The following is a 25,387-nucleotide window of genomic DNA, read 5'->3' as shown; positions in this document are numbered from 1 at the left end:
CACTGTAGTTATAGGTGTGACCATTATCCGCGAAGGAATTTGGCCATTTTGTATCGTGTAGATTACGCTGGTACCATCTTCGCTGAACTGGTCTCCGTCGGTTAGCCACAGCTATCCCGCTAGATGAGGCGGGTGCGGTTCTTAATGCGGCCGCCGCCAAACGACCGGGCGGCGACGTGCTTGAAGTCGCTCGCCTGGAGCCGCCGCCACGCCTCCTCGATGTGGTAGGGCATGATGGGCTTGGCCAACTCGTCGGGCTTGTCGAACAAGTACTTGCGCTTCTGCTGCTTGGGCTTGCTGTCCTTGACCTTCTCCTCCTTCAGCTTCAACTGGTGAAGGCGTTCCTCCAGGTTTTTGATCGCCATCGCCTCCTCGGTGAGCAGACACACAATCTCGAACGTCAAAAAGCCCAAGATGTCGATGACGTCGTCGTTGGGGCGCAGGTCGCAGAGCTGGGCGATGTGGGCCCACTCGCGAAACCGCTTGGCCTTGCGGAAGGTGAAACTGGCCTGGCGGCACTCGGACCAGTGGACGTACTCCTCCTTGGTCATGTTGCGGGTGCGGTCGTCCGCCATCTTCAACCGCTTCAACAGCGCCAACGACGCCGCCTTCTCGTCGTCGTCGATCTGCTCCAGCTCCTCCGCCGTCTCCAAGTGCTGTTCGCTGAACATGAACTGGAGCTCCCACGGAAGGCGGATCTTCAGCTTTTTGTAGCGGCTCAACATCTTGGCCAGGTCGGAGGCCGGGTTAGCGGCGCCAGCAGCGCCGCTGCCACTAGCGCCGCCGCCGCCGCCGCCGGCGTCGCCCTCAATGAGCCCTTCGGTGCCGCCGTTCTCCTGGTCCTTGGCGTTCTTGCGGACGTCCTTCCACAGCAAGTACGTCCGCAACCGGTTGACTTTGGCCTTGTCGTGGCGGATGAGGAAGATGACGTCCTCGGGGGCGATCAGCTTGGTGCCGCGGAGGGCGGCCGTCTTCGTCGCCTGGAGGAGGATCTCGATCACCTGGCCCCGCACGATCTCCTCGATGATGTTCGTCGTCTCCACCGGGGGGTCGTTCACCTCCCCCGTGACAAACATCATCTGCTGGATCTCGATCTTGTACTTAAACTTCGAGTCCGCCATGGTGCCCGACGACCCGTAGTCAGAGTTCGCACAAAAAACAGGCCTCGAAGGAAAACAAAAGGGTGGGCAAATGAAACATAAGTCATGTGATACAATATAATTATAGATTAAATTGATTAAGACATTTACTTATTGTTTTGTGAGAGGTGAAAATACAGTATCTCAAATAAAGCAAGACGTCGTGGTGGAGGATGTTACGACTCAGATAGAGTTAAATCTGAATACGTAGAAGCACTACTCTATCTGTGATCGGTAAGATTGATAAATTTCAGGCTTCTCCTAATTATCGAATTGAACCATAGAATGACCATAAGTACCACTCCTACCTGTATTTGTCGGAATTTATTCCGACGCCGGCACCGCGACTCCCGGCGCTAACTGTTTGTGCGCACTGACCCACCATTTCAAAGGCCATGGCCGCTGCTGAATCAACCCCGCCCCTCGGCGACCCCCAGCTGCCCCCACCCGCCGCTGGCGATGGCGCCGCTCGTGACGGCTCGCCCCACCTCAAGTCGGACGCAGTGGAGATGGACAAGAGCAAGGTCGACTTCACCAAGGACGGCGCCTACAAGTTCTACCCGGATAACCCCGAAAACCATCGCCACAAGTACCGGTGGCTGACGAAGGAGCCAAGCAAGTTCTACGACCCCTGTGAGCAGTCTCGCCAGGCACTGTTGGACTGCATCTTGCGCAACCAGGACGACCGCTTGGTGTGCCAGGACTTCTTCGACGCCTACCGCGAGTGCCGCAAGGACTTTCTGAAGAAGAAACGCCAGGACCGGCGGGACGGCGTCCGCGGGTGGAACCCGTGGCGGTGACTCTCGCCAACTCACCCCTGTACATAGTGAAATGACGACCACCGTAAACAATTGGTAGTTGTGTAAACGAACAATAAATGGATCATCAGATACGGGTAAATCTACCAGTTAAAACATACCTTAATTAATCCTGATAATGATTATAACTTCTTTTTACGAAAATTAGCCAGCATTTGACCAGAGGGTTACAAGTATCTGTCAAGCATGTTACACTATCAACTTCAGTAATGGTGAAATTATCACGTGATTTAGCTACATAGCGATCTCTATTCGTAAATGGGGGGCCGTACCCCTGCTCATAACGTCTACCGGTAGCGGTGGGCGACGGTACCGTCTATTCCAAGTTCATGTCATCAAGCTCGTCCAACAACTCGTCGAGCCCCACTTCAGGGGCGACGTCGTCGTCGTCCATGTCGTCGTCGGCGGCGGCACCACCAGCAGCACCAGGGGCAGCGGCGCCGCTCTTGTACAAGTTGATCGTCTGGCGCAACTCGTCGTCCTCCTCCAACTCCTGTAAGAACAACTCGTAGTCGCGCTCGGCGCGTTCCTGGTCCTGGCGGGCCAGGCGGGAGTCGTCGTGGGCGACGATGTCCTGGTGCTCGCGCGCCATCCGCTTGAGCTTCCACTGGCGCAGCTTCTTCTTCAGGTTCTTGCGGTGGTAGTGCTTCTTGACAAGCACCACCTCGGGCAAGTTGGCGGTGTCGAGCTCGTCCCACAACTCCAGGTTGAAGTTGGTGTTGGCCAAGTAGTACCCCATCACCAGGTCCCCCGGGTGGACGATCGCCCCCAAGTGGGTGCGCACGTAGAAGGTGTGGTCATTAACCCCCATGTCGGCGGCGCGGCACACCTCGACGTCGGCAAGCACCCAGCGGCCCCGTTGGTCGCCGGTGGGCTCGACGTCCAACACGATAAACTCCACCAACTGGGACACGTCCAAAAGCGACGCGAACGGCGCCCGCCAGTAGACCCCGGCCTGGAGGTCGGCGGTCTGGAGGGTGTTGACGTCCAAGAACTGGAGCAGGTTCGTCACTTTGGAACAGAGGACAAGTCTCAGGATGTTGCCCATGGCGTGGGCAAGCTTTTTCGGCAACACGACGAGGTCGTCGCGGCAGATGGGGGCGATCTCGATCGAGTAGGAAAACTTGTACAGCGAGTTGCCCAGCTGGGTGTCGATGCTGATGAGCTCGCTCAGCTGTTTCAGCTTGATCGGCGCCACCGCCAGCAAGAAGTCGACCATTTTCACCGCGTGGTTTTTCTGGGAATAGAAGAAATCGAGCCCGTCCTTCAGCTCCTGGATCAGAATGGTGTCGACGTGGGCGTTGTGCTTCAAAATCAACTGCTCAAGGTACAAAAACGTCCGCTTGTGGGGCACTTTCTGGCGGATCTGCACCGTCGCCTTCCACGTGTTCACGGTGTACAGCTTGGCACAGTCGGGACACTGCATCGCCACCACCACGTACTCAACCTCAAACGTCTGCTGGACAATGGTGTTGCCCATCGCCTCCCCCTGGACGGTGACTTTGACCCGGATCCGCCGCGAGTGGGGCTCGGTCCAGATGAACAGGGCGTCGATGAGCCTCACCTTGTTGAGCCCCTTCAACCGGCGCAAACAGAGGGCCAACAACTCTCTCAGCTCCAACTCGGCCCGGATCCACTGGCCGGGAGGCTGTAAAAACCGCTCGCAGTTGCGGCAGAACAGGACGTTGGCTTCGCGGGGGATCCCCTCGGTGATGTCGACGTTGAGCTTGATGCAGTCGTAGCACATGGCGAGGCCAAGCAGCCCGTCCATGGGCACCCCGCAGTTGCAGCAGAGCACGGTGGCAACGCCGCCGCCTCCCATCATTTGGTTATTCATCGTGGTAGGGATGCGTACGATAATGGCATCGCATCGCACTTATGAGGCAGGCGTACTGCAGGTAAGAAACGACACCGATAATCTACTACCAGCGACGACTACCGCCACATTAAATGATCATTTCTTTGATGATTTTAGTTAGTCGAAACTTGTGTCATGTTTCATCTTATAAATTGGAAAAATCATGTTTTTTTTGGTTTTTTTGAAAGCTGGTAATTGGAACCTACAATTGCAAGTATTATAGTCGAGGCTTTAGTATCGAAATTAACCCTAGTCTAATAGCTATCATTTTCTCGGAATCAACCCGAGTTTAATGGCTATAATTTTCTCGACAGCAACGCCTGGGGGTCCTGGTAATGGTGTTTTCCTCAAAATTTACCCACTTTCTCGCCATCTACATTTAAAGGGTCGCGTACGGCAAACACATCAACAACACTGCTCTCTATCCGTTTATGACCACCAGAGGCGACCACCACGTTGATTTCCGCCTGGCACTCCGACCGGTAGCAGCACGACGGACGGGTAGTCCCCTGCCGTCACCACCAACGCCGGCGACGACGCATCCTTCGCCCCCGACGGACCCTCAGTGGCACGACATCAAAACCCTCTTGGAAACCATTGAGGCGCAAACCAAGCAGACCGGGGTCGATGTCGGCGAGCTTTGGGAGCGGTCCAAACACAATAACCTGAGCCTCCAGCGGCTCGTGGCCGAGATCGCCGAGTACTCCAACGAGGTCACCACCGAGGGTAACGCCACCAAGCAGGATATCCACGATCTCATCGCCAAGTTTGACCAATTACGAGCCGAAGTCATCGCCGATGGTGACGTCAATGACATCGGGGCACAATTACTCCGGCTAACCCAAGCCGTGGACAAGCTTAGTCACCACCAGCTGAGGGAAGCTCTCCTCCACGACGAGATCGACAAACAGAAACAGATAATCGCTTCCCAGGCAGCGACGATCGCTGCGTTTGAGCTGAAGCTGCGGCTGCTCCAGGCGCTTGAGCACCGCTACCAGGGTTTAGCTGAAGACTACCGGGCCAAGTACGCCGACCTTGAGTCGCTTCGCCGCCAGTACGTGTTATTGAAACAAGAGATCAGCCAGTTGGACCAGCTTATCCCGGAACAGCCGCCGCTGTCGGCGTTGAACGGGGCCTACGCCGAGTTGGAAGACGTCGCCAACACCAGCTTCTCGGGGTGATGGCGTCTCAACAATCGTTGGATTAGCATATCGTCAAGGGCAACCACTGTGCTCGAGTTACCTCAATGATCTCCAAATGGCAAGTAAGTGTCTGCTCAGTCCCGACACTTGTCGATGGGAGGTATAATCATCCACCCCTCGCCACCCCTGTGCTTTTCTCCTCGCAATCATGCTGGAACCACCGCAACTGGACCCTAAAATGCGTTTACTACCCCTAATCCAATCACCCGAGGATCTCCTTGATAAGCTCTCTCGGTTGAAAGACGCTGCTTTCCGAGCTGATGTCGAAGGTTATACCGAATCGTTCAACGCCTACCTCAAACAATGGGTGGACCAGGTGCTTCCCACCACCGCTAATCGGATTTCGATCGATATCAATGCCCTGGCCCAACTGAACTTATCTAATATTCAAAAGACTGTTGTCGTCCAAGAATTGGCCGCTGCATTCGTCAACGAAGTCGGTGACGTCAAGTACGAGGCAGGTAACCTCGACAGTGTTCTGAACGTCTTGCATTTGCTTAAGAAACTGTACCGCTTGGTCGATCACTTGGAACCCACCACCACTGCCAAGATCGCCATCAACTTGTTTCCCAACATCACCACTTACCCCGAACACTTCCAGACTGTCCTTGATGACTTCAACACAATAATCGAAGGCTTGGAGACTCCCGTTAAGTATAAACTGATGGCCAGGGGTCAAGTTCGAGGGAAGATCTTGTTACTTTTGAATACTCTCCCATCGTTGGTTTACACTGATGATAATGAAATTGCTGCCTGGAAATCTAAGCACTTGAGTGACTTATACGAACCATGGTGGGGTAGTCCTCCTTCAGTTTCATCCCAAGGCACCACCGATACGGAGTGGGAACGCTTCAAGCCGCGCACAAAGTCTGTGTTGGAAACACACGATTTTTTTGGTTACGATAATGAAACGCAGACATCACGAAGCTCGGTGCCTGATGATAGAAATATGGCAAGGCTGCAATTGATTTCTGATCACTTGGCTCGGGGTATCAATTTACTCACGAATTATTGCCGTGAATTTGCCGATGGTAGCTCCCAGCCTCTGTCTTCCGAGGAAAAAACGGTTGCGATGATTCACCTGACGTTTGAACGATTCCAAGAATACCCTTTTGACGACTATGACGATAGCACTGACCTAATTCTTCAAGTAGGGCCGCAACTTGTTGACGTTTTTCTCGCTATTCCCCGCCTTCACGATTCTAAACTAGACGTTTCAAGAATCATACTTACATTCGCTAGTGTCATAAGCCAAGTTGTGCTCACCAGAATCGAATCTCGGGGTCCTATGGCTTTTTTGACATTCACCGATTCGTGCTCATTTGTCGTGCTGCGGCTGGTGATAAGTAAGTTCAAAAAGACCTCGCCGTACGTTGCGAAAGTGCCTTGGGGCGAGATCGTTGTTGAAGGAACTGGGACACTCAAGGTGGTGGATAACAGCGGCCAGTCAGTTGCCGTAAAAGCTTTTTATGCTCCTAAAGGTATCAATAAGCCCATGATGCTTTACGATAACCAAAAAGTTACCTCGCTGATGCTGGACGCCATTCCTGCAGTGATTAATGTTGGCAAAATCCCACACGATTGTCATTTTGAAGAAGATGTTGCCTGTGATTTTGAAGAATATAATGCCTGTGATTTTGAAGAAGATGATGCCTTCATTAAAGGAGGCGTACTTCTAGGGAAGGGGGCAATTGATGTCTTAAAGTGCAAAGATGGGTTGCGTATACCTCTTAGATCACTGCCTAAGCTTGCAAGAATGATTAAAGTGTGGGCGTTCATGAGAGATCTTTACGTCGGAGAAAGAACGGAGTTGCGCTCGCGGTTGACGGTGGCCGAGATGAAGTCATTGCTCGACGAGCTCAACGACATATAGGCCGGGCAACACTAATCCTTTGATACTGCCTAATTCGGGGTCAATACTAAAAAATCCAGTGTCAACAAGATCATTTCCCTGAATAGTAATGAACGAACAGTCTCATGTAATCTATTCGGTCACCAGTTAATTGTATCAAAAATTATTACGGTGAAGATTGTATTGAGTTTTTCTATTGGAGTTCAAGATTCTGATTTTCAGACAACTTGTGAATGATTCTCCATATCTCCCAAGTTAAATAGCAACCTCGAATATCTCCAATTCAAATAGATTGGTAATCAATTACAACCACATCAAACTCATCCTCTCGCTTCGAAATGTGGCGGATGAATTCACACGCCCACCACACAATATTTTGCGGCAACAATATATCAAGTTGTTCGTATAGACTTTGTTGAACATCAGGGACGATTTCTTCAAATTGCAATTCATATTCAAAGCACTCGTAGGCATATTGTATTCCATTCGCCAAACTGTGATGAATGCAATTTTCGAGCACAATGAAATCATAGTGGTAGGCTAAGTAGTACACCAACTTTGAGGGAATGGAGATATTGAAAGCGGCAAATTCCTCTACGATCGCCTCTCTTGCCCTCAGTCCCGTACTATTCTCCAAGCCCTTACGTACAATTACTTCATGCTCATCCGTCCAATAGACATCCCTCCATGAGGTCAACTTACTCGCTTTAACGATGGAAACCGTAGGCGTTTGTGACCAGCTGCAAAAGATGGATGTTGTCGTAAGGTGAACCGCTTTTGGACGGCAAAATGATGGGGTTGGGTGGGTCCAAATGATGAATTTTCACAAAAGGGATGTCATCGTTGCTTGCAAGCTGTCGGTAGCACTCGATAGTAAGCAAGTTGTCGTCGTCGTCTGAGATAACTGAGATTAAGTCTTCCAAAAGGTCGTCATTGCCAGATCCACTGACAGTAGGCACCAGATCAGAACTAGCAATTGACACTAGATCAACAAGCATGAAAAGTTGGCCTTCATTTATGAATTTTCGCCATGGCTGTGGTATGGATACACCATTCGCCTGCGTGTACTCAATGTAGCGACACCAGCCATAAGAGAATAAGAGGGGGAATACAAACGCTAAACTGGAATCAGTTTCAGACTTAAGCAAATACCGGGCTCGTCATTAAACTCAAAGGAATGATCATTGCATTATAGGGTCATCTGATTGGGGTATCCGTGGCTATTCATCGACTGAAGTTTCTGAGGAGATCCACAAGGACGGTGCCGACAATTTTTATCATCGCCGGAAGGGTAACGGTGGCGGCACTGATTCACCAACACAGGCGACAACATTGACCAGGGTAGGGATCGACAATCAAGTGAGACATGCTTTTGGCTACCTGCAGGAGGTAAACAAATATGGCTGCCGCTTGCCCTAGTTTGTGGCGAGTGACCTGCACACAGCCGCAAGGGTTATGGCGAATTAAAATTTTATTTCTCCTCTTGACTATCCCTTTCCCCACGCCCCGTCGTCGCTGATGGCGTTATTTTCCACCGGTTGGTGGTGGCAAAATGGCGGGTTATCGTCGCCGCCTGTTGGGGCCAGCGTGGTGCTGTTTGGGGAGGCCGGGGTGGCTCGGTTGCTTACCCCTTTTCCCTGGGCATGTGGCCACTTATAAACAAATGGTCTCAGATGTCTCACCACTATTGGTCACTTAAGAAAGCGACGGCTCAAACAGAGACAGTGACCTCACGGTGGCACCAGGTATCGCTTGCCACCACTGGGGTTTCCGTCTAGCCTCGGCCCCGGCGGGGACCGAAATCCCGCGCGGTTCGACTCTCGCCGCCGCCACACCCCTATTTTCCAATATCGCCGCCATGGGCCCTGTTTCAAATCGACCAATTGGTCAGCCTACACACGTGTCGACACTTGAAACCACAACATTATATTTGTTCACCTATGTCTGTCCAATATTCTATTTGTTCGAAGTTCTATTTGTCAAAGTTATATTTGTACACTATATCTGTCCAACTATACTTGTTCAACGCGATAACTGTCAAACGATACTCCAACTATACTTGTACCCCACCACGATACATCGTCCCCCACTACCGCCCAGGAGGAATATGACAATTAGCGAGCGGCGGGTGGGGGTCAAAATGCTGGTGGCAGGAGTGAGGCTGAGAGCCACGACGAGCCTACTCGCTGGTTTCCTCGTCGTCGTCGTCGAGCCCTCGCCGCTTCAGCGCCGGTTTCTCCATCAGGTCGTCCAGGTCCGAGCTCTTGGTGTGCTTCTTGTGGTTATCGTGGGTGCGACGCAGGTCATGCTCGCGGTCCTCAAGATAGCGCACGATGATCTTCTGCTCATTGGCCAGCCGCTCAAGCTCCTGGATGCGTTCACGCTGAGTACGCACTTCCGTCTCCATCTTCTTGACGTACTTGAGGAGGTCCTGGTACTTCTCGAGAGGGACGTACTTGCCGGTGTCCAACGACACCTCGGCATGAGTCTTGGTGGGCAGTAGCAGCGGCGGCGCCCCGGCGGCGTCGGGTGACGTCGTCAGCGCGAGGGCACCACTGGAGGTGGCGGCAACGGTACTGGCAGAAGGATTCGGCGGCGGCGGCACCGAGCCGTTGGCGGTGCCGTTGGCGGCATTATTGTCCAACACCATCAGCGGCACCAACTGGGACTGGTGGCCGTTTTGCGCCGTGGGCGGGTTGTGGAGCACCGGCGGCACAAACTGCAGATAGGGATTATTGGGGAACACCATCAGCAGCACCCGTTTCGGCTGGGGCAAGTCGTTGATGCGGTTATAGTTCAGGTACTCGTGGTTCAGCTGCTGAAGGTGCGACGCCGGCACCGCCGGCGCCAGCGGCAGCGCCGTGAAGTCGGACTTAAAATCGGGCTTGTCGAAGCTCAGAGTGAAATGCAGTTTAGAAGGACGCGCCAGAAGCTGCGGCTGGGGGAGCAGCGCCTGCGGCGTCAGCTGAGTATCGACCAGCTCCGACTTGAGGGGAGTTGCCGTCGGCGCTGCTTCTGCTGCCGCCGCCGTCACTTTGGCCAAGTTCTCCAGCAGCAACTCCAGCAGGGCCAGCGGCCGCTGCAGCAGCGCCCGCGTGTTATTGCTGTCGGCGGAGCTCGAGCCGTTGCCGCTACCACTACCGCTGCTGGAATCGTCGGGAGAGTCGCGATCGCGCACGGGGATACAGGCGTTGGGCAGGTTTTGATGTCGGGCGAGAGCGTCGTTGCGGGTGAACTTTTTGTTGCACCGTTTGCACACGTGGGGCTTCTCGCCGGTGTGGAGTTTTTCGTGACGTTTAAGGTCGTGGATGCGGCGGAACTTTAGCAGACACACCAGACACTGGTGGGGCTTCACCGTCAGGTGAATGAGCTCGTGCAGGATCATATTGTGTTTGCGAGTGAACCCTTGATTACACGACTTGCAAAAGTATTTTTTGGGGAGCCCCAGTTTCAGGAGCCGTTTCATCAGCTCGTCGGACTTGTTGTCGCTCAGGCGCTCGTCGTCGCCCGACAGCAGCGTCAGCACGACGGCCAGCAGCGGGTCCAGCCCGTTACTCAGTCCGGAGGCCAGCCCGTTCATTTGGTGGTCGCGCGGCGGGGCATCGACGGCGACGGCGTCGATCGCCAGCGCGGCCTCGACCTTGGGCACAAGCGGTTTGCTGGTGGCTTTTGCAGTCATAGGATATTGATGAAGTGGTGTTGTGAAGCTCTCGGGCGAGAACTCCCACAACGGGGACGCAGGGACTAGGAAAGGCGACTCGGGGGACGTCGGCACAACCGGCTCCACTAACGACGTCTGGTCAGGGAGCACGAAAAGCTGGTCAAAGTTAGCGAAGATCGACAGAGGTCTCGCCAGAGTGGACGGTCAGTTCAGTACCAGAAACCGTCCCAAGACGTAGTGGGTGCCAGGGAAATCGGATGGGATCCGGCGGTCGCTCAAATAAACAAATTGGGCCACGGAAAAAAACGTCGCGCGGATGAGGCCAGGCAAAGGTGGTGACGTATACTCTGAAGAACAGGAGAGCACGACGGCACCAGTGGTCCGGATGAAAAGAATAGAAAGATTAAAAAAGCCTCTGTCGCTGGAGTGGCGGGGGGAAGTAGCGTGTGGTACGGGCGGGTGGCGTGTGCGGTGACAAATTTAATCCTCGGCGCAGCGCCTTTTCTTGTAGGATTCCGGTACCGTGCCCCTTTTTTCTGTTTCTTTTTTTTTCTTTTTTTTTTCTCTCATGCTCGCCGTACGCACACTGTTTATGCTCCGACATTTAATTGGTCTGGCGAGGTGTGGCTAGTGGGGAGGGGTGACCGAGGCACGATTGCGGTGGCAAACGGAGTTCCGTGCCCATGACTACACTGCCGACCCAGTGTTGGATGGGTGTCTCATCTGCTGGTGTCGTGGCAGAGACTGGCTACATATGGGGGTGGGTGATGGGGGTCTACTCGGTGGCTTTTGGCGTGGAGGGTGGGGGGCCGACCAATCGGCGGCAAGGGTGAGGCGGGTGTGATCGGGGGGCTTAATTATTTATTAGGGTTTTGCGGGCGGGGCGCAATCGACATCGCGCGCATTGCATATCACCTTGTGGTCCCGGCTTACCTCAGCCAAGGGATGCAGCGGGCTTCCGGTTTGGGCAGGAAAATTCTGGTTACAGTGGACAATTATGGTTATGAGCGCTTGGTCACTCATCATAAAGCGTTTTAGAGGAACGGTATCATTACCGGCGAGATTAATTAGAGTGTGGTGATTGATCACTGCAATATTCCATTTTTGTCAACACCCTACAATTTTGGCCAATAGGTGCCCGTTACCCTTCTTATTAATTTATTAGTCAAGGAAATGAATCACTCGTCGAGCATTTGGTCTGGAATATTATCTATGTTGCTCCATGCGGACCATCCTCCACGGGCTTATTGTCTATGCCTTTTTATGGCAGAGGAGAGACGTGAGCATTGGGCCAGAAGCTGTATTATGGAATAAATCTTCTTTCTGGCAGCGTGACCCCCCCGACCCCGGTGGCGTCACCCTACTCCCTGGACCGGCACTAGCCACCCTGTGGCTGTTCACGTTTCCCCTCACCGGTGCAAGCCGTGTTCTGCCAGTTCCAGAGCATGACCGGCGGAAACGTGTATCGCCTTGATGACGTAGCCCATCACCGCCACCCCGCGTTCTCTCAAGTAGGTTTTGCCCCCCATGGCTGCCAGTGGTGATCGCTGGCGCCGTCAAGCCTCCTTCACTTTTGCAAAAGCAGCCCCGGCTACTCGCGCAGTCGCCCGCGCCAGGTGCTGGCGATTGCGGATACAAACGCGTCTCTCCCCCCCATGGTGGCGCGAATACGAGTGTCGTTGAGTGTCGTTAAAATTCTCGTCCTTTCCCATTTCCGCTTCCGAAATTTCGCTTTGTTGTCGGCTACCGGGTGATCACACGTCTCGAGGCTGACCAGAGTGCGAATTACACAATTGGTCCCGCATTTGTCACCCCCCCTCGACATATTCAACGAAGCAACCTTGCCGCGCATTACATCGCACGTAATCCCGGCGGCATCGGTGCGCCCGGAACGCTCCCCGAGTGACGAGCGTCCGAACACAATACCACAAACTTCGCTCACGGAGACTTTTAACAAATGACAGAAGCAGACACTGATCGGCAATCAGCTGACAAACAGACACTGACGTTTACCACCTGCGCCGGTGGCTGAAATTGCGCTCGGTATTCAGGTACGGGGCGACAGCGACACGCCCCGTAGCACCAGACGCCGCCAAACGCATCATCCACCCAGCAGCAGTATCCCCCATGACGCTGGTCTCAAACAAGCGTCGAACGCCTCCGCGGGGGGAGGCTACCGCAACGGTAACCTTTGGCTGTATGTTTCGGACACAAGCGGGGGGCGTTCCTGTGGTGGTTGGCGACCTACGTCATATGACGGGGGTAGCCGTTAGCGACGATGGCGCCCAGCAAGCGCGGTGCGCCACGACTGGCGAAAGCGGCATTAACGGTGGTGGTCCAGGTTCACCGCCGTTACCGCCGCGCCACCCGTTCCAAATCAGCGACGCGCTGGCGCTGCTGATCGAGGGCGCCGTCGACGGCGGCGATCTCCGCCTGGTCACGACGTCGGTGGTCGCCGTGGCGTCGAAGGCGCACCGCCGCTACCACCAAGAGCGCTACTGTGCGGAAGGTTAGCGGCAGCCGCTGCCGCTGGGGGTCGTAGCTTACGCCCTGGCGAAGCATCTCCATGCTCCGCCCGGCGACGGCGCGGGCGAACGTGCGCTGGCGGCGAATCGTTGTCACCACGAGCCGGCGCTGGCGACGTTCAAGCCGAGCAAGCTCGGCGTGCGCCGCCACCAATTCCGACACTTCCGACGCTCTCGGCGCCGATAGTTCGCGAATCTGCGCCACAAGCTCGCGTTGTTCCTGCCAGAGGCGAGCGTTTTCGCGTTTAACGGCATCATCCGAAGACTGTTGGAGTTGAAGCTGGTGGATCTGCTGGCGAAGGTCAGCGTTCTCTTTGGTGAGGGTGTCGGTGGTGGTTTTCCATTGTTGGTGGTGGTCGTCACAGTGGGCGTGGTGGTGATTGAGCTGGCTAAGCTGGGCCGTGAGCGTCTCCACCTGGGCTTTGAGGAAGTTGTGGTCATCGTCAGCAGCGTATACCGTCGACTGCGAATCCTTGGAATCGATATAGGAGTTGTTGGCGGTGGACGCAGACGCGATCGCTTCAGGGAGCCAATCGAGCGCCGACAGCCGGGCACGAGTACTGGTTCCGTTTTCCAACACCAGCTTAAGCTCTTCCACCTCTGCTGGGGTCAATTCCCCCTTGCTACCGGCATTTTCGAGGAACTTCGCCACCTCAGCCACCAGCTGGCCTTGGTTGACAAGACGTAGCAAAAACCGGAGAACTGAGTCCCGCGAGAACCCTCTCGGCCTGGTGTCGGCGGCTAGGCGTTGGTAGTCCTGGTATAAACTCAAGTAGGCGTGGTAGAGCCGGAGTCGGTGGCTATCGATGTCATGGGCGTCGGGTGGGGCCTCGTGGTCGTGATCACGGTAGTTCATGGTGAATAGCCGCTTGATGCCTGCATCAAGCCGTTCCATGGCTTCATCGTCGACAAACTCACCGACCAAAGCGGTGGTTTGCGCCACTAACTCGTCGAGGACAGGTCTCTGGGCGGTGATGACGCGCTGGAGATGGTTGTATTTCTCGCTTATGTCGTCGTACTGGCGCCGAAGCTGGGTCCACTGCTGGCTCCAGTGGCTCGCCTCCGCCTCGGCCTGGCGTAGCTGACGTCGTAGGCCGTCATCGCCGCTGGATACACCCAGTTCGGGCATGGTGGGCGGGCGGAGTAAACACCGGCCACAAACGCGTCTGGTGCGACCTCGACCCCCGCGCCCCCCCGCCGCACCAAGCGACCACGGCCTATACGAGTATATTCAATGCTACAAGTGGTATTATGAGTGGATGTAATTGGGAGGCACCTCAAATCAATGGTTGATTGCCGTGGTAAATAACTTTGTCAGGAGATCGTGGCGACACCACAAATAGCCCCCGCAGTGCTGGTGGGTTTTAGGTATCAACTTCTGGTAAGCAGCATATGAAGCGGGAAGAGATGTCAACAGACACTCGACGTACTCAAGCCGGCTGGCATCGGATTTGGCGAGAATGGTGGCCAACGCCTCCGGCGGCATCGCCCCCACTTTGAGGTAGGTCACCGACGGAGGCACCCTGATGTTGGTGACGCTATAAGTGTACAAAAGGAGCGACTTGAGGCTCTTGCACACCAGAAATAAGTGGGTGGGGTCTTGCGGCATCGACAGCATCGCCACCTTCTCCACGGTGGCGGGGATCTGGGAGACCGTGTCACACACTAGCTCCTGACACTCACACCCGGCGCCAAACTCCACCGCGGTATCCCCCTCCCCCACTTTCGTCCCGTGGGCTTTGACCACCTTCGCCCTGATTGTCGGACAAGTAGTAAGCTCACAGTATTCAAGCGCCACCGTGTCCGCCGATACCACCACTCGGCCTAGCTTACACCCGGCAAGCACCACCGACGTGAGAGGGTGGGTGAACACCATTTTCGTCCGCGGGAGGTCGATTGCCGTCAACTTCAAATGGGCGAGTTTTGGGAGCCGCGAGATCTTGACGAGCGGCACACTGGTGTTTCCCACGGTCAATCTCTCGAGGTTGGGGACGTAGAGCTTATGCATACACCTGACGTCGGCCACCGTGAGCTCGGTGAGGTTGCCACAGCTGATCGTCAACGACTTCGCCGTGCTTACTTGCAACTGGCGAAGATTGGCCGAGGCGACAACGACGTGGTGAGGCCGCCTCGCCACCTCGTAAGCGTTGTAAGCAAACACTTCAAGCTGCGGGGGGACCCCCCGGACCGGTTGCGACGACATAAGCTTCAACTCCACCAAGTGTGGTGGTAGCGGCGTGCGTTCGGTAAGCGTCACGTCAAGCCTACAGTGTAACACGTTCACGTTAGCGAGAACACTTAGATCGGATACGCCCACAAGTAACGAGGAGAACATCGTTAGCCTCGCCAACTGGGGAGGGCTAAAGAACTCGGCGAGGTCGCCCCCGCGGCTCCAGCAATGATACTCGACCCGGTGGAGCTCGGGACAGTCGATACCGGCAAAATCGGGGTACCGTGCCCCCTCGTCGTTCACCGGGTCTATGGTGATCTCCTTTAAGTGGCGACAACGGGTGCCGGCGGGGATGTCCTCACACGTAATCGTTTCAAGCTGATCCCACGGGAGATTGGCGAAGCTGCGTCCAGAAACGTGCTTGAGGTGGGGCAACCCCGAGACATCGAAGACAAAGTCTTTGCGGCGGCCAAGGTAGAGGGTGGTAATCAGCGGCGGCAACACTATATCGCTAGTATCGTAGTAATTCTCATCGTGGAGGTGGGTGAGATTGACCAAGTGAGAAAAGTCCCGGGTCGGCTTCACATAACAGTTCTTTAGTGAGAGCGTTTCCATTGTGGGCGGGATATCCCTAGCTTCGAGAACCACATCCGCCAAGTTGATGGAGGTGATGTTTTGTGATAAGCCACCCAATTTCATCGGGATCGCACTGCCAATGCTGGGGGCCCTCTCTATCGCCACCAGCTTGAATTGCGGGCATCCTTCGCTGAGGAAGTGACCCCGGGCAAGCTCCCAAAACGCCACCGACGTCACCACCTTCACGCGGCACTGGCTCGGAAGCAACACCATCGTGGCAAGGTCGACCTGCGACTCGTCACCGCTGACGATATACTCCGGCGACACCTCAACGACGTGGGCGCTGAGGTAGTCGGCGATGACGCGGCGGAAGCCGAAGCCAGCGTAGGCGATGGCAAGACGACACACCGAGGGCACGTCGAGCAAGGCAAAGATGATGTTGTGGACGTCGGTGTCGAGGTGTTCAAACCGGCATACTCGATCCACTCTGTTGCGCCCGTCGTCCATATTAACAAGGTCTCGTCGTTAGCTTTCAGATAACATATACAAAGTGCTGAACAATGAATAATCCCATTCAGTGTAGACTCTGTGTATTCCGTGGAACAGGATGTTTATTCGACGGAACAGGACTTTGACAGTGCTCGTGCATACGTGAAATGCATGTACGCAGGACATTCACCTTGACGGTAATCACATGTGATATATCAATCAACACAAATAGGACTAGTCAGCCTACTGTTGAACAATGAATCCTATTTCAGTGTATGTTATACTTATTCGACCAAATAGACCATTGATAATGTCCATGGATAAGTGAAATGCATGTACGCAGGACAAACGCACTACACTGAAATGGCATTCATTGTTCAACATTATCATAAATAGGACTAGTTAGCCTACTAATAAATCAACTTCATCAACGTTTGTTCCACAGATGAACATAGAACTTGTGTAGGGGAGAACTCTTATAGACAGTGGCACCCAGATGCCGATTAAACTCATTCTTTGAAGAGTGCACTCAGGTTTAGTATGCTTCCATCGGCCGTGTATGCAGATGTCTCATGTCAGATCGTATATGTGATATCTATGGTCGATGTGAGAGGGACTAATCATCTCACACAAGATGAAAAAGATCAGCCAGCCTAATGGCGCTACGGCCAATGAACGTTGATGTTACCTTCACCCCGTAATAGGGCGGAACTCTTGTAATTTAGAATTGAAACGGAGAGTTTCAGTGGTTGAACCATTCCCGTCGTCTTTCTAGTCAGTGCCGCCACCATTGACAAACCCTCCGACGTAAGAAGTTCCAGAGGGTTTTCCAGTCATACGATCATTACCATTACACAGAAGTGAGTTAACGGGTTGGATGGTGCCACAAACCCGGTCCAAGAGGCACAACATGATCAGCCCGTGGAGGTGGGCCTCCCATTTATGACGAGACGACGAAGTTTTGGGACGAGTTCACGGTAGTACCATAACGGCCGGTACTACAGGAAAACACCTTAAGTAACCAAGCATTGGTACCATCCAAAGGTACCACATTACCACCTATATAATCCTTACCAAGTGAGGGTCAAAGTGGGGTGTTTTTCTTCAAAACGCGGGGATCGATATTCCCAAAGCGCGTACCATCGTATCCTCATAAAGCCATCCATATAGGGTTTGCCGAGAGAAACTGAATTCACCGGAACTTCACTATCAAATAAGCGAGACTCTTATTTATCATTTGTGGCAGGGGAAACCAGGTGCGGGCCCCAAACACTAAGGTAAACAAACAGTCGCGTCCCACGAATTTGGCGATTCCACCATCGACTCACATGGAGCCCTTGAGTACGAGGAGTTAACTTATTGATGCACAGCAATTTGAAAGAAGATCTCTGCGCCTTGAAAATATCAGAAGCTATCCTCATAACATTTTCTCTCTCTTACTCAAAGCAGAGACTCAAAGCAGAGGGTTAGGTCCACCCGCCTCTAGGTTCAGCCCACAAGTTTTAGGCAAACGCAGCCTGAAACCAGATACGCTACATATCGGTCGATACCCTCTGACCACCGCTTTCCTCTTTATCCAGTCGCTCTCGCCGCCGTCATCTCTCTTTGTCTCAAATCACCCGACCTTCTTTTGATTGGGGGGGTCGATCCTGCACACAACCATCACCAACTGGTGCACTCGGCCTCCGCACTACACTGAGCGCCCCACCAGTGCCATCGCCTCCCCCGACCCCGCGGCCCCTGTTCCCGATTCCTCCATGCTGCTTAATGCACTAATATTCCCCTATGCCGAAAGCATTGCGCTGGGGGTACTGCTTGCGCGCCTCCAGTTCACCCCCGCCGCCGACGACCACCGGCTTGTCCTCGACTTAACCGAAGACAAACAGGTGGCGCTGTGGGGGTACACCGGTGGCAGTGTCGCCAACGCCGCGATCCCGACTGCTCCCTTGGAATACATTGCCTCCCCCATCCCGCAAGTGCCGCCCACGGACGAGGATGAGCGCAGTCTCCGCCACCATCGCCAGTGCCCGTTAATCGTACAAGTGCCCATGCAATTCTGTCGGCTTAAATTGCTGGTGACGTTTACCACTGTCCCTCACAACATGGAGACGAAACTGTTGCTTATCATCAAGCTGCCAGCCACTCAGCGACGACCACTGACCCCCGAGAAGCTTGCCCCTGGCGCCGAGGTGCTGAAGCTTGTATATACGAATTTGCCGCTCGACCGCGACGCCACCAAGCAGAGACTCACCATAAACGACGCCTACCGGCTCACGGGGTTTGTGGAGGTGCTGGTGTGGGAGTACGACGCCACCACCGACAGCCACCGCCTTCTCTTTGACTTCCGCTTCTACGCCCAGCCACCACCGACACCACCAGCGGCGAACGGCAGCTCGGAGAAGAGCCTGGAGCCCACGACCCCCGTCAGTCCCGATACCCCCGTGGCGAAGGACATCCCGGTGTCGGTGGACGCCTACCAGCGCCAGTTTACGTTTGTGCTTGAAGATGGACCCGATTTCAGGCTGAGGATTAGCCGCTACGAGCTGAGCTTTGGCTCGTACAAAAAGCTGACGCTAGCCCTCTACGATGAGCTCCGGGCCGTCGACACCGCCGTGCGTAAGCTTGCCACTAGTCGCCCGCGCCTCCGCGAGCTTTTGCTGGCAGTGGTTGATGCTCACGGTCCCCAGATGTTGCGCCAGCTCCAGTTTGTCGCCGAGTTTGACCGGCGCCTCGGCCAAGTGTTTGAGGTGGTGGAGAAAAACCTTCGTTTTATTGTCAGTGACGTGTTTGACCTTTCTGCGCTACGCAAGATGAGCCAAACTTTGGCTGGGCTCAGTTTGAGTGGGTTGGACGGCAACGAGACCAACGAGCTCTACCAGAAAAAGAAGCGGTTCGAACTGCACTCAAAAGAGTACTACCTGTGGCTTAACAAGTATTTGAGCAACGAAAAGGACCGGCCCGAGCTGAAGCTTTTGGCCAAACGCAAGGCGTTCGAGGTGCTGAAGTACGACTACATGAACCAGTTGGACGGCGTCACCAACAACCAGTACGCCAACCATTGGCTCGAAGGGCTTTTCAAGTTTATCCAGCTCCCCTACGACCCTCACCAGCCCCATTTACTCAACTTCAGCCAGTTCCGTGACCCCAAACAGCGGGATATCTTAGTGAGTGACAAGTACTCGATCTATCTCCACGCCGTGTCGATGTTCAACCTGGAAAAGACAAAGCTCCGCCAGCTCATCGAGGCGCTGCAGCTGAACGAGGAGCTCACCACCGTCCTCAAACATAACCTGTTGAATCCCACCGGCGCATCGTCCAATGACGCCGTGGTGACCCATGATTCGTTATCTCAGATCTTTGACGAGCTGGGGTCGGTGTTCACGCCACGGCCAAATAGTGACCAGACGGCAGACATGCTGCTGATTCTCTACGCGTTAGGAGGCCAGGGCAAGCCGGGGTGGCATAAGGAATGGGTGGTGTTGCGCAACGGGCTCTTGATGGAGTACCTGGACTGGCGCAAGGGGCTGAAGCCGATCAATACCCCCATCGCCATCGCCCTCGCGCTGATCAAGCCCATGACCTACGATAAGCGCCAGAACTGCTTTGCCATCATCACGCTGGCGGGTAACAAGCACGTGTTCCAGGCCATCGACGCCGACGAACGCTCCAAGTGGATGAAGGCACTTTATCAAGCGGGACAAGTGATGGTGGACTCACAGATGCCGGCCATCCCTCGACGCCGCAACAGCAGCGATAAGCGTCCTAGTGGCAGTGATAAGCGTCCGTTGTCACGCCTTATTACTGACAACGACGCGGCGACAACGCCCCAAGCAGCAGTAGCGGCAGCAGCGGTGTCGCCAGTGCTGATTACCTCGCGCAAGTGGGACAACGGCGACGACGTGTACCACTCGGTGCGGCTGCGACCACTCGCCAACAACCACCTCTGCGCCGATTGCGGGCTGGCAGAGCAAGTAGAGTGGGTGCTGATCAACTGGTTGGTGTGTGTGTGTGTCGAGTGTGCCCTGTGCCACCGCAACTTAGGGCTGCACATCCTGAAAATACGCCTGTTGAAGCTCGACACGTTTGACGCCGAGATGCGCTACTTGTTGCTGTATGTCAACAACGCCGACGCCAACCGCTACCTCGAGGCCCGCCGGCTGACCCGCCCGACTCCTCAACTGAGCCACCCCCACCGGCTCGAGTATATCCGGGCCAAGTATCGCGACCGCAAGTTTGTTGCCCCCAACGATAATCCCGATAGTGCTCTCATCGGCGCCATCCAGAACATCGATATCCCCCAGGTGCTCAAGCTGATCGCTCAGGGGGGCAACGTCAACATGCACTTACAGATTAATGTTCCCTCGACCAAGGCGGGGGCCCCCGCTGCCGCTGCCCCGACGCCGCGGGTGGTGCTGCTCTTTGAGTACTCTCTCCGCAAGTTCGTGACGATGGAGCACGACCACCGGCCCATGTTCTGCGTGTCGCAGTTGCTTCTCCTCAACGGGTGCAATATCGACAACATTGCTTATAACCATGAGATTGGCCTTTCCGAGGAGGCGATGGCCTACTGGCGACTGTGCCGGGACAAACTCGGCTCTCACTAACGATACCCTAATTGCTAATGACCCCTTACTAATAATACACTAGATATAATCCATAGCTCACGAGGCGAGACTCGGGGCTAAAAGTAACAATGAAGATCACATAAATACGCGAAATTGATCAAATTGCCGCTAGTGTCACTGGGATCTCTTTGGGTAGGTTGAGTGATACTCTGTCATTACGTCATTGATCGGGGTCGCTCCAGTTGCACTTGTTCCATTGGCGCCACTGTCAGCCATGCAAGTATAAGAACTCTACCTCTCCCTAAAGTTAATATTCACTTACTCTTGAGTCAGAGAATTGCCCCGATCACGGATAATTTGCCCCCTTTTTACAATTGAGTCCGGCTACAACATTCGGCAAGCACCTGGTTAGACGACAATAACAATCAATGCCGCCGCTTCTGCAACCAGGTTTTGATGATCAAGGCGAATGCCTCATCTGTGGCAAGGTGATTAAAGGTCGTTTTGACGGCCACACGAAATACCATCGAGACCACAACAATTGGGACTTTAACTGTAAGTTTAACGCCCTTGGAATGTGTGACAGGTTCAAGAATCCTACAAATAATCCTTCTGATTGCAAATTACATATGATCAAATGCCACTTCACATTTGACAATCATGATAATGTGGAAACTCGCAAACTTGTTGACTTAATGAAGCATAAGGGAACGTGTGGGTGTGGCTATCACGGGATAGCAAAGAAGTGGCTACACAACCATGTATTGACGGACGTATGCCCCTTGACGAAAACCGGGGCAGTGGCACCACCACCGCCTCAGTACCAGTGTTCTATTTGTGACAGAAACTTTTATCGGAGCAATGACTGGTATAGGCACTACATGTCCCATCGTGGCACCTGGGACTTCAGTTGTAAGTTCCGACACCTTGGAGAGTGTGGCCGGTACAAGGGGCCCTTCACTAGACCTAATAGTTGCATCACCCACATGCTCGTCGCCCACTTCAAGTTTAACAGGATAACAACACCACGGAGATTTAAGCTAAGTGGTTTGTACCAAAAGCTGGGCAAGTGCAAATGTGGCTACCGCGGTTTGGCCAAGACGTGGGTCGATGATCACGTTTTGGGAAACCAGTGTTTTTTGATCAAGGAACCGTGTGAATCTGACGACGGAGAATCCGGTGAAGCTTAGTTTGTGCGTATATTCTAATCAATCAAATCACGTTCACCAACTGTAGACCATGCATTCTCGGCTTTAGTCTGGAAAGTTGTGTTGACTTCTCTATTGTCTACTCAACCATGGCTGATCGGCAAATGCAAATCATCGACCACACCCCTGGTGACAAATACCCCTTTAAAAATAATTCCGCAATCCCGACATGTGCCTGATATTGGGCAATTACCACTGCTAGTACCAAGCCGTCTATGATCACTCCTCTAATCCAGTGTATAAATTCCTCGTCTATCGGTCTATATATCTAATCGGTGGCGTCGGCAATCTTACAAAGGGTATCCCAGTCGTCGGTCCAGGCGGTCTCGCCTTGCTTGAGCCCCTGCTGGTACACTTCCTCGGTGAAGAACCCGCTTTCCTGTAAGATTTCCCGCGGGCGGATGGTGATGCGGCCTTTCTTCTTGAAGCAGTACTTGGTGACAAAAATGCCCATCACTTTTTCATTTTTGCCGCTACCAGTGACAAACTTAGACACCACGTAGACCCATTTGTTATCGTCCCACCCGAAAAAGCGGGACTTGATTTGGAAGCGAGAAAACACGAGCATCTCGCGCTTGAACAGCCCTTTGATCAGCGCCACGGGGACAAACGGAAAGTTCTTGACCAGCTTCCCCTTGAACTCGCCAGTGTCATTGTTGCGGAACCGAATAAACATCCGCTGCATGATCTGGCAAACCAATTTGGTGCGGGCAATGTCGAGATCGGCGAAGTAGGTCAGGTTCAGCTTGTGCAAGTACATGTCGATCTCGAGGGGCAGCACGTACAGGTGGTACGGCACCCACGAGAACACGTCGCCGGGCTTGGTGAAGCCAAACGTGTTTTGCTTGCCATTGCGGAAGAACCGCGCCATCGGCAAGAAGACCGTGACGAGCACCTGGAAGTAGAAGCGGGCAAAGTACGCGAACGGGAGCGTCTTGATCGTCAGAAGGGCAAACACTGCCACCGCCAACACGAGCCACAGCATGGGTAATCTGGTGAAATTGGTGATTTCGGACCGAGGTTCGCACTGAAAAATCGGCGGGGGTGACGGGTAACGGCCCCGCCGAAACCGTTATCGCGCATACTATGTACACGGATCGGTGCGAAAAGCACGTGATGCGGGGTTGCCAATAGACCATACCCAGGTGTGGCAGCAGCACACGTAGACTTAATGGTGCAAAATATCTACTACCATACCCACCGTGAAGTCCGTGTAATTGAATCCAAACTCAACTCAGCAGCTGTGAAAGTTGGTGCGGCTCTACTCTTTAGGAATTATTGAATCTCACCACGAGGTAAACCCTCAGAATGACCGTTTCAAACTAAAAGCCAAGGCATAGCTGACGCTCTATTCTGCCAAATGGGGAGCAACTGGAAGAGCAATGATGGAGGGTTAGTGTCACCGAGAAGATGTTGCTATATAAGCATATGCTTAAAGTTTTCTTTCTACAATGATAAGGGAGTGCGTATAAAGTAAAGGGCTCAGCAGAAATGATACGCATTAGAGTGCATCAAGCAATAAGGGGAACTGTGATCGGCACCCAGTATCTACAAGTAGTAGTTGCGATGTTCGATATGGCGCTATCTAAGGAGGGTTGGCGGGGACGTTGTGTTCACAAATAGAAACCATCAAACTAGTTTCGTGTATAATTACAGGTTCCCATTGTTTAAAAATATGTAGAGGCATTCTTTTAGTGATTGTGTCATTTAACTCCAGGTCTGGCAATCACAGATGGTAATATTGCCGATCAAATGGATGATACTGTCGTCCCGTAAACCTAAGTGGTAAGTAGAGTCAAACAATTCATTAAATCATGTTGTACCTGCTGATGTATTCATCCCCTACTGTTAGCGAGTATCCTCTTCTCGACGGTAATGACTGCTAGATTTGGCCGAGGGAGTCATGCAATACTTGTGCTGTAAGTGTCTAGAGGACGTCTCAAATCAAGCGGAAGGTTATCTTGCCGAAGCGACAACCAATGTCAAGAGTTATCTCCCCCGAGATTATCCTGTGGCTCGTGCTGGATTCAACCCGTGTGCCAAAACTGGCAGTAGGCAAGCTTGTTAAAGTGTTATCGGCTCGTGACAATTGGTTTTGTTCAGAGATCGACAACACGTGGCATACCGTGGCACTGGCACCAAGGTATCGATTTTAACTCTGATACCGTTTCCCCAGGTGGTTGACTCGATTGTGAAAGCGGCCAAGACGATTACTACCGCCTTAATAAGTACGATGATAGCTTATAGATATCGCCGTCATCAATTGCAAACGTTCAACTAAGCACTGACCCCTCGATGAATGGCCGCTGTAATCTCAATTGAGTGGTGGGTGACTACAAGCCGTTTGGCCTCCACTTTCCACGGTAGCTTCTCATTTGTTCTTTTTTCGCCGGAGTCGCGCTTTTCGCGCTGCGCGCAGTATTTACCTTCTCCGGGTGCCATTGTTTACCTCACTTGACCGCCACCTCGTCGTGTCTCTCATCCCGCCATATGGACCGGCTCCGGCGCTACCGCGACGCCGACACCCTGGTCGACTTTGCCGACGCCTTCGACCTCGACGAGGTCCAGCTCCTGGTGCTGCGGCTCCGCACCCACAAGGCGTGCGGGATCGTCCTTGGCGGCGACTCGCTGCTGCCGTTTGTCGAGTCGCTCCAGGACCTCCAGCGGCCACGGCCTCGCCACCACCACCCGGCGGCAGAATCTAATGACGCCTACCGGCCGATGCTGCCCATCGTCGAGCAGTGGAGCGACAGCGACGACGACAAGGAGAACGAGGTGCCCCCGGGCGCGTCGCAGCTTCCAGAAACGCCCAAGCGGCGGCGTCCGTCGCCCGCCAAAGCCAGCCAGCGCACGCCCCACCGCCGCCAGACGTCGGTGGCAGTGCTGTTGACCCCCGCCCAGCGGTTTGAAAAGCACCCGGGGAAGCTCCGGCTGCACAACGCGTTGGAGAACTTCGAGTTCATCGAGATGGTGGGACGTGGGGCGTTTGCCAGCGTCTACCGTGGGCGCAACCGGGCCACCGGCCAGATCGTCGCCATCAAACAGATCGCCCTCGACGACGACGCGACCAATGTCGGCAACCTCATGGGCGAAATCGACTTGTTGAAGATCCTCAAACACCCCAACATCGTCAAGTACCACGGGTTTGTCAAGACGCTGCTGCTGCTCAACATCTTCCTCGAGTACTGCGGGGGCGGGTCGCTCCGCCAGCTCTATAAGCGCCACCAACACGGGCTCGACGAGCGGCGCCAGATCGTCCCCTACGTGCGGCTGATCCTCCACGGGTTGGCCTACTTACACAGCCAGGGGGTCGTCCACCGCGAC

At 54.0% G+C, this 25,387-nt stretch overlaps 12 protein-coding genes across 12 annotated transcripts in view; 5 read left to right on the top strand and 7 right to left on the bottom strand. All coding sequences in view use genetic code 12, as the record gives it.

The window, feature by feature from the left end:
• Positions 1-119: 119 nt before the first annotated feature.
• SPT3 (transcriptional regulator) lies at positions 120-1,121 on the bottom strand (the record flags this gene model as incomplete). Its single annotated transcript, XM_034156893.1, has 1 exon — positions 120-1,121. The coding sequence occupies one exon, from the start codon at positions 1,119-1,121 to the stop codon at positions 120-122; it is 1,002 nt and encodes a 333-aa protein (XP_034011082.1).
• A 413-nt stretch (positions 1,122-1,534) lies between these two features.
• DIURU_004060 (uncharacterized protein) lies at positions 1,535-1,939 on the top strand (the record flags this gene model as incomplete). Its single annotated transcript, XM_034156892.1, has 1 exon — positions 1,535-1,939. The coding sequence occupies one exon, from the start codon at positions 1,535-1,537 to the stop codon at positions 1,937-1,939; it is 405 nt and encodes a 134-aa protein (XP_034011081.1).
• A 334-nt stretch (positions 1,940-2,273) lies between these two features.
• Positions 2,274-3,794, bottom strand: NMD3 (ribosome-binding protein; the record flags this gene model as incomplete). The annotated part of the gene is made up of 1 exon (XM_034156890.1): positions 2,274-3,794. One exon carries the CDS (start codon positions 3,792-3,794, stop codon positions 2,274-2,276), a length of 1,521 nt encoding a protein of 506 aa, XP_034011080.1.
• Positions 3,795-4,246: 452 nt separating this feature from the next.
• Positions 4,247-4,996, top strand: DIURU_004058 (uncharacterized protein; the record flags this gene model as incomplete). Its single annotated transcript, XM_034156889.1, has 1 exon — positions 4,247-4,996. The coding sequence occupies one exon, from the start codon at positions 4,247-4,249 to the stop codon at positions 4,994-4,996; it is 750 nt and encodes a 249-aa protein (XP_034011079.1).
• Positions 4,997-5,165: 169 nt separating this feature from the next.
• Positions 5,166-6,890, top strand: DIURU_004057 (uncharacterized protein; the record flags this gene model as incomplete). The annotated part of the gene is made up of 1 exon (XM_034156888.1): positions 5,166-6,890. The coding sequence occupies one exon, from the start codon at positions 5,166-5,168 to the stop codon at positions 6,888-6,890; it is 1,725 nt and encodes a 574-aa protein (XP_034011078.1).
• Positions 6,891-7,576: 686 nt separating this feature from the next.
• On the bottom strand, positions 7,577-7,867 carry DIURU_004056 (uncharacterized protein; the record flags this gene model as incomplete). The annotated part of the gene is made up of 1 exon (XM_034156887.1): positions 7,577-7,867. One exon carries the CDS (start codon positions 7,865-7,867, stop codon positions 7,577-7,579), a length of 291 nt encoding a protein of 96 aa, XP_034011077.1.
• A 1,181-nt stretch (positions 7,868-9,048) lies between these two features.
• Positions 9,049-10,548, bottom strand: DIURU_004055 (C2H2-type zinc finger protein; the record flags this gene model as incomplete). Its single annotated transcript, XM_034156886.1, has 1 exon — positions 9,049-10,548. One exon carries the CDS (start codon positions 10,546-10,548, stop codon positions 9,049-9,051), a length of 1,500 nt encoding a protein of 499 aa, XP_034011076.1.
• Positions 10,549-12,882: 2,334 nt separating this feature from the next.
• On the bottom strand, positions 12,883-14,184 carry DIURU_004054 (uncharacterized protein; the record flags this gene model as incomplete). Its single annotated transcript, XM_034156885.1, has 1 exon — positions 12,883-14,184. One exon carries the CDS (start codon positions 14,182-14,184, stop codon positions 12,883-12,885), a length of 1,302 nt encoding a protein of 433 aa, XP_034011075.1.
• Positions 14,185-14,337: 153 nt separating this feature from the next.
• Positions 14,338-16,308, bottom strand: DIURU_004053 (uncharacterized protein; the record flags this gene model as incomplete). Its single annotated transcript, XM_034156884.1, has 1 exon — positions 14,338-16,308. One exon carries the CDS (start codon positions 16,306-16,308, stop codon positions 14,338-14,340), a length of 1,971 nt encoding a protein of 656 aa, XP_034011074.1.
• A 1,739-nt stretch (positions 16,309-18,047) lies between these two features.
• AGE1 (Age1p) lies at positions 18,048-20,894 on the top strand (the record flags this gene model as incomplete). Its single annotated transcript, XM_034156883.1, has 1 exon — positions 18,048-20,894. One exon carries the CDS (start codon positions 18,048-18,050, stop codon positions 20,892-20,894), a length of 2,847 nt encoding a protein of 948 aa, XP_034011073.1.
• A 1,437-nt stretch (positions 20,895-22,331) lies between these two features.
• On the bottom strand, positions 22,332-23,048 carry DIURU_004051 (uncharacterized protein; the record flags this gene model as incomplete). Its single annotated transcript, XM_034156882.1, has 1 exon — positions 22,332-23,048. The coding sequence occupies one exon, from the start codon at positions 23,046-23,048 to the stop codon at positions 22,332-22,334; it is 717 nt and encodes a 238-aa protein (XP_034011072.1).
• A 1,505-nt stretch (positions 23,049-24,553) lies between these two features.
• CDC15 (serine/threonine protein kinase) overlaps positions 24,554-25,387 on the top strand; it is a gene marked incomplete at both ends in the record, with an annotated part of 3,489 nt that continues 2,655 nt past the window's right edge. The window contains one exon of the mRNA XM_034156881.1: positions 24,554-25,387. This exon is cut by the window's right edge and continues 2,655 nt beyond it. Coding sequence (XP_034011071.1) covers positions 24,554-25,387 — 834 coding nt within the window.

This window comes from Diutina rugosa (genome assembly GCF_008704595.1).
Source record: "Diutina rugosa strain CBS 613 chromosome Unknown scaffold13_size251220, whole genome shotgun sequence".
NCBI lineage: Eukaryota > Fungi > Ascomycota > Pichiomycetes > Serinales > Debaryomycetaceae > Diutina > Diutina rugosa.
Note: the sequence above shows the minus strand (reverse complement) of the source record. Positions and strands in the feature narration are given on the sequence as shown.